Source organism: Lolium perenne, chromosome 6, assembly GCF_019359855.2.
Source record: "Lolium perenne isolate Kyuss_39 chromosome 6, Kyuss_2.0, whole genome shotgun sequence".
NCBI lineage: Eukaryota > Viridiplantae > Streptophyta > Magnoliopsida > Poales > Poaceae > Lolium > Lolium perenne.
This window is the reverse complement of record NC_067249.2, coordinates 241,754,248-241,766,251: the sequence shown is the minus strand read 5'-3', so window position 1 is coordinate 241,766,251 and position 12,004 is coordinate 241,754,248. Positions and strand designations below refer to the sequence as shown.

General features: G+C 46.7%; 1 protein-coding gene across 2 annotated transcripts; it reads right to left on the bottom strand.

Annotated features, from left to right (window-relative positions):
• Positions 1-337: 337 nt before the first annotated feature.
• Positions 338-6,933, bottom strand: LOC127305684 (protein AMEIOTIC 1 homolog). 2 transcript variants are annotated; one of them, XM_051336198.2, is made up of 10 exons: positions 6,754-6,933; positions 4,385-4,520; positions 4,202-4,278; positions 3,042-4,099; positions 2,855-2,939; positions 2,244-2,306; positions 1,900-1,962; positions 1,609-1,692; positions 975-1,520; positions 338-863 (listed from the first exon to the last, which is right to left on the bottom strand). In XM_051336198.2, exons 1-10 carry the CDS (start codon positions 6,877-6,879, stop codon positions 726-728), a joined length of 2,376 nt encoding a protein of 791 aa, XP_051192158.1. In that variant the 5' UTR covers positions 6,880-6,933; the 3' UTR covers positions 338-725. The 2 variants fall into 2 exon arrangements, with proteins under 2 accessions (XP_051192158.1, XP_051192159.1); XM_051336199.2 differs by having other exon boundaries at positions 4,629-6,890.
• Between the last annotated feature and the right edge of the window lie 5,071 nt (positions 6,934-12,004).

Below are 12,004 nucleotides of genomic sequence, written 5' to 3'. Positions count from 1 at the left end.
TGTTTGTCATCTCCTTAAAGGTGTGTTCCTTGGAAGGTGAAAACTGCCACTTCTTTACAATAGTGTTTCAAGTGTGGCCTCAGTTGTCAAATCGACCATCATCCCATAGGTGTTTGTTCTCACCTTCTTTCTCGTAGTCCTGGTTGGTTTCACCCATGGTGGCTACTTGTGTTCCAAATGTAATAAATTAAAAATCATGATTGTGTGAATCATCTAAATATAGACAAAAATATAGACAAACGATAATAAATTCTCTTTGCAAGGAAAAACAGTCGCATGGTGATCAAACTGAAATAATATGACTGCAGTAAGTAAAAATGAACAGAGACAGTGCTACTTGTCATGTATCAGATTTGCAACTTGTTGAATCTGAGAATATATCAGTGCAACAGAAAGAGCCCACAAAACGGACACAATATGTGTCACAAAAGGGCAGTCGACGCAACTGACACACTGAAGTCATGAGGTATGGCAAGTCATCAACCAATTACATCCTTGATACCGACTGAAACTGACCAATAAAAGTGCAAACTGCTACCAGAGAAACCAAGGTGTAACTGTAACCAATAACCAAGATCATGCAATTTCTTTCTCAATTTCCTTAATCTATTTTTTTCTTTATCTTATCCTCTCTATGTTTTGTTTGTGCAATTTTTATCTTATCGTATCATCACCGTACCGATCGTAAGAGAAACGCCATTAGGCAGGTATGAAGGGGAAGGAGCTCAGCAGTAGAAGGGAGTGGCCAAGGCCAGTTCAGTGCCCACGGTACTGATCCCTCCAACCTCCGTGTTGGGCATGGCCATCCTCCCCCTCTGCAGCAGACTAGCACCGCAGGGCGACGGCAGCGATGACGGCGAATCCTGCGTGCCAAACATGCATAGATCAGCAAGCAGGAATGCAGCTGAGCTGCCTTGATTTGGCAAGGAGTTGAAGAATTAACGCAAGCAAAAGTGTCTGTCTCGTGTACTAACCATATGACGCAAAGTGAGGCCTGCGAAGGAGTGCAAGGTGCTGAAGAGTGGCTGTGGCTGGAGCGGTGACCTAGGGCTGGGCAGGGACAGCAGCTTGGTGGCATTGCTGGACGACGCCGAGGGTGGGGTGGAGAAGTAGTCCCCGACCATCACGTGCTCGTCCAGCGGCGACTCGATCAACACCTCAACTGGGGCTCGGGATGACGGCGGGAGCCCCGGCCCGATACCGGGGCAGCTACCACTGCCGCTGCGGGGGAGCGACCCGCTGGTGGCGATGCTGATGCCGCTGCTGCCTCCCCCGCTGATGTCTGTGCCTGACCCCATGCTTGGCCACAGGAACGTGCCCTGTGGCTTGCAGATGCGGAAGCTGCTCTTCCTCATCGTCCTCTTCTCGCCATCATGGATGACGGTGACATCTGCTTGCTGGCTGGTCTGGCCACTATTACCACCAATAGCTATTGCCTGCTTGCCATCATTGTGAGCCACATGCACCTGGTCTATGGCCATCTTCAGCTTATCTCCATTGCTTGACAACAAAAATTGTTCCTGTCAGAAAGAGGCAGCTATTTCAGCCTTCAGGAACACATACAGACTGAGTGCAGTAGTTCTATGCAAGAGGTTCTCTGTTACCTACCTTCAAAGAGAGGAATGAGCTAGAGAGAGAAGCCATCTGCTCCTCCAGCTTGTCATTCTTTTCGACTACAAACTCATACTTATCCTGAAAAAGAACCCAGTTGATCTCAGTACAAGTTAGTGTCAAAATGTACTGCAAACATCTACAGCAGAAAATGCAGAGAACAGGTTTACTAAATCAATACATTCTTGAGCAAATTCATGGCTTAGTTAGATAGATACGACAAATTCGCAATGCAACAATGGTGCTCCATACAAATAGTAAGAAAGTCAGTTAGCAGCATGAGTGTACCTTCAGTGACCGCACCTCCTTCTTTAACTTACTGTTTTTGTGAATCACATTCTCGTAGGTGTCCTGTAGTTAAAAAATACATGGTCAATATTGATACTAGCAGTTAACAAATCATGACCGATGGTTGACCAGAATAGAGCGCAGGTATCTAACAATATACCGAGTTCGGATAAAAATGTTGATCAACTAATACTAAATTCTCTTGAAGAACCAACACGTGTCTAGATACATTTAATCCGCGCCAAGGATTATGGAACGGAGGGAGTACTATTTGCTTAGTTTGTAATGGACTGTGATAGTTTCTGATGATGGAACACTGGGGTTTCATGCATGTATTTAATTACCTTCAAAGAAAACACCTGCTTCTCTATCTTTTCATTAGCCTTAACCACCTTCTGGTACTTCTCCTGAGAAACAAATGGAAATGAAATTAGTAGTACAACAAAGCAAGCAAAGGAGTGACTTAGCTACTAGAACAATAAAACCAACTTCTAACCAAATACTAAGTTTTAAACTTATTGTTACACATTGTCAGTGGGGAGACAATATAAAAGATGATTGCAAGTGCAGTTAAGAAAGGATATTCAAAAATGATTATTTCCTCTCAAAATAAGCAGTTTTTTCAGATACATACTCTATACACTTTCAGAAACTGAGAAGGAACTAAAGAGGCAACCATCTGCAGGTCCCAGCTTTGCCGTTATCATTAATGTACCCATAAAGAGAACATCCGATCAATTGAAGAAACTGCTAGCTATGCCCATGTGTGTGTGTATCTTGTTAACTTGTTCTTATTTTGGGGGGTGAATGTATGCTGTTAACTTTATGTCTTTGATCCCACAAAGAGCTTTATGAGTTTGAAATCACCTTTCCTCAGAAGTAGAGAAAAAAAGAACAGAGGGGAAATGCTTGGATAGTGAAATCGGCAGGATCTTATAATAGGGCATATGGTTACCTTCCATGAACTGTAAGCTTGTTCTGCCTCAGATTTCGCTTCATTGCCCAATTCCACCATGTTGGAACTCAGCTGTTCCATGTGCCTTGCAATCACAATGAAGGGGGTATCAGTTAATTTGCACTACTGTAGCCTGTAGGCACTGCAAGAAGAGGAAACTGAAGTGGAGAGTTGAAGAAATGGATACCTTTTAACATCATTGAGTTCCTCAGCGAGCTCCTCCACCTGCCTCTTAACCAGGAGATCACCCGCAACCGGGGACACGTCATCCCCAGGCTTCCACCCGGGTGGTGGCACCCAGTAGGGATCAGACACGCCGGCCTCCCGTCGCACCTCGGCCAGATCGGCTGGCTCCAGCCAGTACTCCATGGCGCCATCCGCGTTGTGCCGGCGGCGGAACCGTTCCGTGCTGCCATCCGGTACCCTTCCGGCCATGTGCTTAAGCAAGTGGTCGAGGAGACCGGTGTCGCCGATGCGCTTACGGGCTTGATCCCGCAGCGCTTGGCGCATCACCGGGGTGCCGAGGCGGGCGCCGCTGGAGCGCATGATCTCGAGCAGGCTCCTCTCCGCAGCCGCGTACCGCTCGGCTGACCACCGCTCCTTGCCGCGCCGAGGGTCGCCGTCTTTAGACTCAACGTGGCGCTTCTTCTGCTTCTTGGGACTCTTGTACATCTTTTTCGCCCTCCGCTCTCTGCTGGGCTTGTCGTTGTTTCTCTCTGCCTCGTCCCGCTTCCTCTTGCCGCAGACAGAGCTCCTATTATCCTCCTGCTGTGCCGGACGCTGCTGCTCCCTGACGGTTGCCTCTGTTTCGTAGCCGCCGATGCTGGCCTCCTTGGAAGCATCGCGGTGCCGGCCAATGTACTTGATGCGGCGCCGCACGCCCCACCCGGCGCCATCACACTTCAAGGTCTCGAGGAGGCGGCAGCTGGGTACAGGCACCTTGGGCTGAGCCGGTGGAGCTTCAGGTGACGACAGCACATCAGGTAGATTTGCTGGGTGGGACGACGCGCTGAAGTCAAAGAGGCAGGGGTTGACAAGCCAGAAGCTGTCCTGGTGCATCTCGCCCTGGAGCTCCTGCTCAGCCACACGGCGGCGAAGGATGCGCGCGGCGTGGTTGCTGCTCATGACGAAGCGCTCGTCAAGTTCCGGCCCGGCGCTGGGCGCCGGGAATGTGGAGAAGAAGCTCCGGAGCGCCAGGAGTGACGGGAAGCTCACGGTGACGTCGAGGCTCGTGTACTCACTCACCTGCATACCCAGCAGAAAAGACACATCAGAGACAAACCAAATCAAACACCTGGTTCTTCAGGAAAAACCCTGTGAGCGATACAGAGAAAACAGAATCCTCACCTGTACAACGCGTATGGACTTGAGATGGATTGGTGTTCTGGGAGGCAGCATCCCGTGGTCGATCTCGTAGAACCCTCCTGATCACACCAAATCAGCAAGTGAAAATCATAATATCAACAACTTGACATGCAGAGGAATGGAGGATTGCACAAAAACCATATGTCGGAGACCAGCATTGCTCACCAGCATGGTAGGTGTCGATGACAGGCGTGGACAGGCTCTGTCTGCTCAAGGGCGAGCTGGCGGGTTGGGTCATGGGGTCCTGGCTGCTATCATCCTTGCCACTCTTCCTGTAGCGGAACTTGATCACCTGTGGCCTCTGCAAAAGGTTATGCAGTCTCACAACAGGCGATGCAGATGTATAATTCGTGTAAAGTTTTTTAACCCCACACGGTAGTAATTACGACTTGAGTTGGTGTGTGTTTACCTTTTTTACCCTTTGCCGCCTTTCGTGGCCGAAATTCGTTTTCGCGCATGGCAACCCACACATGCGCGCGCGTGACGTGGTAGCTCACCGACAGGACAGGCCCACCGCAGGATCTCAACGGCAGGCCCGCGCAGCAGTGACCTTGGCGAGGTCAGTGCCAGTGTGCGACGGCACCGCTCTGGCTGCTACAGTGTCCGGGCAAACGGCGTAACGAATTTCTCTCTCCGAATCTCCGTATCTCTATCTCTCTCTCCAATCCTACACAGCACAGCGCCATCGATCTTCCCCTGTCACAAGTCACACACGCACACGGCAAGGTCTCGCACGCACCCTCCATATTTAATCTCGCCCACCCACGCCCACGGGAGATCGACGGGGAGAAAAGGTGGGAGACAAACCCAGAACCCCCGCGATGATGAACTCACTGGTGTAGCAACCCCAAAATCTCCCACCTTTTGGATCCGCCCCAGCGAACCCACTTCCTAATTATTCATTCCACCGCAAAATCTCGCCCCCCATTCCACCCCTATCTCCTGTCAATCTGACGCGCGCCGCTTCTCCTCCTCCGAAGCAGCGGCGGCGGCGGCAGCAGCACGTTCAGTACGTGCTCTGGTGTTTTCCGAAATCCCGATCTCCTGCCCCTGCGTTTCCTGCGGTTTTCTGCGGTAGATCCGTGCTCCGATCCTTGTGCGGTGGTTGATTTCGAAAGCAGAGTGATTTTTCTCCTCCTAGTTGGTCTGTTTTTTCGTCTCTTGGGGCCTGTGAGGCGCATGCACACGGCATAGCGGATCGGTTCGTACCCGAGGGCCACGGCTACGCGAATCCATGGCAGGCGTAAAGCTGCTTTGATCTGGCCGCGAAAGCATGGAGTTTCCTCTCCCCCATCCCCTCCCATTTCTGCTGGTTTTTTCGCTGCTTTTCGAGGCTTTCCCCTTCTTTTTACCGCTCACTCGCTCGGCGTAGCAGCAGCAGGTACGCGTAGCGGCACCATCTACCGTATGCGCCGCTGCTGCTCGACGCAGTGCCGCGCTCGCTGGAGCACTCGGTTCGCCGATCGTTTGGTCCCTCCCGTGTTTCCACGAACACGTCCTGCTCGTTTCGGGGCATCTCCCCGTTTCCCCGTATGCCTTTCCCGAATCTGCTATGGTTTCACTTTTTGCGCAAATCCGCTGCGGTTTTACTCGCGTGTCCTGAATCTATTCGTACTACTTCCTCAATCACACCATGGATCGACGGGTGGTTGGTCGATCAGCCACCAGAAATAGCATCTTAATATAACTATGCAACACAACTAGTGACCCACATACGTTACTAACAAATAGTTATTTGGTGAAGCAGATAAACCCGTACAGCTGTATTTGGTGAAGTATATAAACTGAGGTCATGAGACCTACACTAGGACAAATAAGATAAAGCCACACAAACTGGAGCAGGATTAAATGGCTGCAACTGGTTGGTTACCAGGACTCACGCTAGAGAAATGTTATCAGGATTCACACTAGAGAAATGTTAGTACCAGGATTCACACTAGAGAAATGTTAGAACCGCTATAATCTGCTGCTAGCTAAGGTGGGTATGATTCTGGGTGAAAAGCTCAAACATCGCAACACATGCTCACCCCTACAGCTTAAGTCATGTGTTGAGCCCTCAACACAAACCTGATAAGATATCATCTGAGATACACACACACACAAAAGATGTGTTTGCTGGAATTGAGCTCTTCCCCATGCACTGAAAGAGTACAAGTTAAACTAAACATAGATATAGCAAGCTCCGACCCCTACCAATACGTAAGATGAACCCTCCCTAAATGAACTGCCTGTTAATAAGCAAACAATCATACATCAGGAATGGACTATCAGTCACAGAACCAAACTATCATACACTGTGGACAAAAGCGAACTACTAGCATACATCCTTGACTGGTTAGTCAACAGGCGGAACCCCCGAATAGCGTGGGCCGGAGAAACCCTAGAAACGCGCACAGGCAAAGTCCCCCTCGACACACACACCGAGTAGAAAGAAACCCTGAAACTCGAGCTGAGGCGAGCCCGGAAATTCCGATCTAGGTAGGTAGGTAGGTAAAGCTGGACGGAAGCAAGCGGGAAAAGAAAATCGCGCGGACCTTGTTGGTCCAGCCGTCGGGCGCCGTGGTCCCCGCGCCCTGTTCCCCCTTCCGCAGCGGCGTATCCTCGCCCGCCGCGGCCGCGGCCGCCGCCGGCGTGACGTGGTCGTGGCCGGTGGTGGCCATGTCGCCGTCGGGCGGGGGGATGGAGTTTGGGCTTCACGCTCTCGCTGTCACAGACAGAATCAATCGTGGTAGATCCGCTCGGGGACGGAGGTTGGTCTGCACTTGGTCCATGGACCTGCAGATAGACTAGACAGACCTGGTCGCTCTGGGATGTGTGGATGGACCATGGACCCGGTGCACGAACCGTGCGCTGCCGACCCCAGCGAGCAATGGGACATCTAGGCCGGACGATGATCTGATCGGACGGCAATAGTGTAGCCAACTGTTGGCTATAAGCCAAGTGCCATGTAATCTATAGCCAACTTAGAGCTAACACATACAATAGTGAGCTATAAAAATATAGTATTTTATTAACGCAAATTCTATCTCTTAGTCGACTTCATTCTCGTCGTACGTCGAGGTCACGCGTCCGCGCCGTTGGATGAGATCGGACGATCGCGCGTCGTCCCGCGCGGGGGCCACCACTTGGTCGTAATGTCCGCCGCTTTTTGGTGCGCGTAGTAATTTCCCAGGCGGTTCAAATTTCGGGACTCGTGTGGTCGGCGTCATCCATTTCGCTCTTCGCCCAAATCTCTCCCGGAGCTTCGCCAAATCGACGGCCAAATCGCCGCCGCTCCCCCGCGATTCTCGCCGTAGAGTAGGAGATCCTGGCCGCGGCGGGTGTACACCATGTCGGCTGGCGGCTGATTCGTCGTCGGAGCTGCATTTCCGTCCGCTCGGCGGGGGGAAGGTCTGCATCGCTCGTCGACGGTGAGGTCTGGTTTGCGCCCTCTCCTCCCTCGAGCGCAGCACCCACATCTGTTTTTGCTCTCTGTGGTTACATCCTTCGTATGTTCTCGCGTGGATTCGGGATTTTTCGGCTTTTCTCTGTTTTGCTACATCTACTTTGGCGCCCGAGCTGTTCCTGGTAAGTGATGGCGATTTTCGTTCAGCATATGTTAGGATCTGTTGAAGCATTCACGGATCTAAGTTATTTTTCGAGGATCTCCCCTCCGCAACTGCTGATTTTAGTTGTAGCAACATATCCATGGTCAAGCTCATAGCTGATGTGTGTGGATCCTTTTTTTTGATGCAAACAGTGTTACATTCTAATGGTATTGCTATTTCCTATCTAGTGGTTACATGCACCCATGGTTTTGCATGCAGTGCTATGTATGTGGGAATGAAAATGTAACAGTGTAGCACATGGTTATCAAAATTAAATGCTAAGTCTAGTTTAGTCCCTGCAAAAGTGGTTATCAGTTGTTTTCAGGTGGCACAAAGCATGTAGCACATGGTCCACAAACCATGTAACTAGGTCACACAAACCATGATATAAGTATCTGCATTACTGCATGTCACATGATAGCTATACAGGGGCATGTAATCGAAAATGATATGTTTGTGTTCGTTGCAGCAGCTGTAGCTGTGTAAGTGCTTGTAACATATTTTTGCTAAGATGCATGTAATCGAATCTGGTCAAGATATTACTGAATCATGTACAGCAATTGCACAGGGGAAAGGGATTTTTCTTTTTTTTTTTGCTAGGTGCATGTAATCGAACTGGTCGCATATTACTTCCAGACCTCGACGTAGTATGTTACATGAGATATCTTTACTTAAATTTTTTTTTGGCTGCTTTTAGTGGCATGTAAGGTAACTATAGATTTTTATCATCTTACATGCAGTGTTTATTGCATCACGTCGACCTTGTTTAAAATTTGTAGCTCCGACTCTCTACCATCTTTTTTTCTACGTTTGAGTTTTTTGGTGCATGTAACATCATAATGTGTAGGACACAAAATGGAACATGCAGCTTACATATATGCTATATGCAATAATAGATTTGAGCTAGCTTTTTTTCCTTCTGTATATTCAGATTAGTTGTTTTTTGCTTTCACAGTAAAACTAACTAATTTTCTTAGACAGAAAATATAACTATGGACAACAACGAAGAATCTAGGAACCCATGGTTTCTTGTTTAGTTATGGATTACCTTAGTCTGCAGCCTGGCCCAGTAATTGGTGTCCTCTTGGTTTGTGTCCGTTTCTCTTCATCACCTGAGGCAATTTTCCATGCACTCCACACAGTCAAAGCTTTGACTACTGCTCCTATTAATTATGTCGTAAACAGCACACGGCATGCTCAACTGATTGTTAGGTGCACAAACCCAGTTGATGCACTAAACCTAGATTACACAAGGGGCACCTTGAAGTTTAATGACACGTTGATCAAATGCATCAACCTCGAAACCATCAGCATGTTACCTTATGATGAAGACGATGTTTACTCATGTACTGTTAAGCATTTCCTTGCATGCCATGAGGGCAATTCTATTATGCACTACCCTAGAGGGTTTGGGACTCCAATCGAAAACATGGACTTGCATTACTACCCCACGTTGTCCGCCACCACAATGGACATCCTTGGTGTACAAGAAGGCCCTTCAGATTCTCTGCTCAGAGTGGAAATCAAGTATTTCGGACGCCCTAGGGATTTCCTGTATGCCATACGAGTTGCCAACCTCCCAAACCACAAGTTTGCTGTTGACCAAGATGGAACAATGTACATCAAGTACAGGACCACATTTGAAGCTCATTACACATCTATCCATCACTTCTACGTGGGTGGACACATGATGATCAAGTTCTATCGAGTAGCATATGTCAACAAAAGGATTGCTGCCCTTGACGCGTCTTTCATGCCAATATTTTTCAGGGCTTCAATTGATGATGCATGGGAACGTGTTGTCTAGTGCATCTAGGGGAGGAAATACCATCAGGCTACACCGGGGAGGAGAGGCTTCGAGTGATCGTTTTTTTTTTGGAATTTCATAACTAGATTTTTGGGAGGATGTTCCCAAATCTTGTTTGTCATATTCCCCCTGTGTTTTTTTACCTATGCTGCAATGTACTTCTGAACATGGAAATGTAATAAGTACTTTTTTATTATGTCGAACCTTCATTCTCATTTTGTATTAGTTCCTATGAACGACATTTATGGTCTGTAATTTTTTAATATATGTGTGGATTGTTCGTTTCTTTTTAGAGAGAGTCTATAACTCTTTTCTGTAATGTATTCCATCTCGATTTCTATTACTCTGAAATTTTAAGAGTTCACTTTTCCCTGGGGAAATGTCTTATGCAGGTTACATTTTTCTAATAAATTGTAACTTCTTCTTTTATGCAGATTTTATGTTACAAGTACAATGACAAGATCTAGTAGTAACAAGAAAAACAAGTCTGTCAGAAGATATTCAAAGTACAACCAGATGCGCCATAAGCTTACACTGAAGCATTCCATGTCACCAGTCCAATTCATAATCAAGCAAGAGGAAAATGTGCCTGAAGCTAGACCAGCCATTCAATGTGTGAAACAAGAATCTCCAGGGGCTGGTAATGAACAGCACCAAGATAATATGGTTAGTCACTTTGTAACATCCTAGTCTAGTGCCTTTTTTGCTCTTTTTCATTTGTATTTCTGTAACTGTCATAGTGAAAAATACATCCTCTGATTGTTTTCAACTACTTCTTTGCTTTGTTATGTAGACAAAAAGTAAGAAATTGTTTCAGAGGGCTTCACCTATGAGGATGGTCAGGTTATACCCAAACATTACAGAGGAACAATAGCTGTTGATAAGGAGCAATGACTATGGCGGTCTGCTGGATATTAAGTGTTCTAAGTTGCATCCCGATCTGTGCCAGTTTCTAATGGAAAGCTTTGATCCAGCGTCTTGCACATTAGTGTTCCCGGGACGTGGCGCAATACCTGTGACAGAAGAGTCTGTTCAACAAGTTATCGGTGTTCCATTTGGAGATATTGATGTCATTTTTGCTCGAGATCGAGACGCAACTGCTTTCATGAAGGAGCAACTATCGCTTACTGGGAGGAAACAGCCGACCCTTACCTCATTAGAAACAAAGCTCACTGCAATGAGACCTGCTAACGATGAATTTCGAGGCTTTTCATAACTTTTGCAATGTGCTCTGTTCGGCTCCAACAACTGGAATCCGTCAGCCCGAGAGTATATCCTTCATTGATAAATATTAAAGAAGCAAAGCGGCTCAACATGTGCAAGTTTGTTATAATGATCCTTTGTAAATCATTGAGTGTAGATGCAGACAAGGAACAAGTCAGTCCATGCATGCTGTACCTCATGGTACCTCTTCCTTCTCCAATTTATTCATATGTTTTTTAAATATAACTTTTACCCATGCATCGTCTCTTCTCAACATGATTCTACAAAGGAAACGCTTTTTACTTACATCCATGGTCTTCTTTTTCTTCTCTTTTTTATGACAGGTAAAATATCTTGACTCATTACAGTTGCGGGATTTGGATGTAAACCCTGAAGGTACTAGAGTGTCAGTATGGACAAATGAAATGGTTAGAAAAGCTATAAAGCAAGACACGAAAGAAAATGGCTCATTCGGTGCATTACCGGTGAGTTTTTCCCTCTTCATTTAGGTGCTTTTGGTGTTTGTTTTTTCATAAACTCCATTACTCTGAAATGTTACATTGCATTTCACACTCATGTCTTTTTTAGAAACAACCTTATTTATATCCTTATGTTTTTTTCTCGATATAATTGCAGCTAAAGCAAGAATTCTCAGAAGTACAAGATGCATTGGATGACAGGACAATAACAGATGGAAGTGATAATGAGAATGTGAATGTTGCATCCGATCCAGAGATGAATGAAAGTTGTGGTAATGATGGTTCCATGTCGGAGTCTGAAGTTGCAAAAAGCATAACAAGCGGCCCATCTGATGCACCAGCGCAGGGGTATGAAAACAACAATACTGCTAATGAAAATGGGCAATCAGAAGAAGATGAATATGTTCAGATGTCACAAAGCATTCTATTCTCAGACCCTCGCAAAATAACCAAGTTCATCGAAAAGAATGCTCCACAAAACGTTACACAGGAAGTAAGTCGTGCAATCGTTTTTGTTTCTATACTTGCACATTTAAATGATGACCACTATCATTACATCCTTTTTGGAAAAATTATATAAAACACCATTTTCTATGAACAACAATTTTAAAATTTCTTCTTCTACAGTACATCTCATTTCTTTCCAATTATCTTTTTTTGTAGGACAAAAGGAGATTTACAGAAGCAGTTGAGTATGCGTGCCATGGTT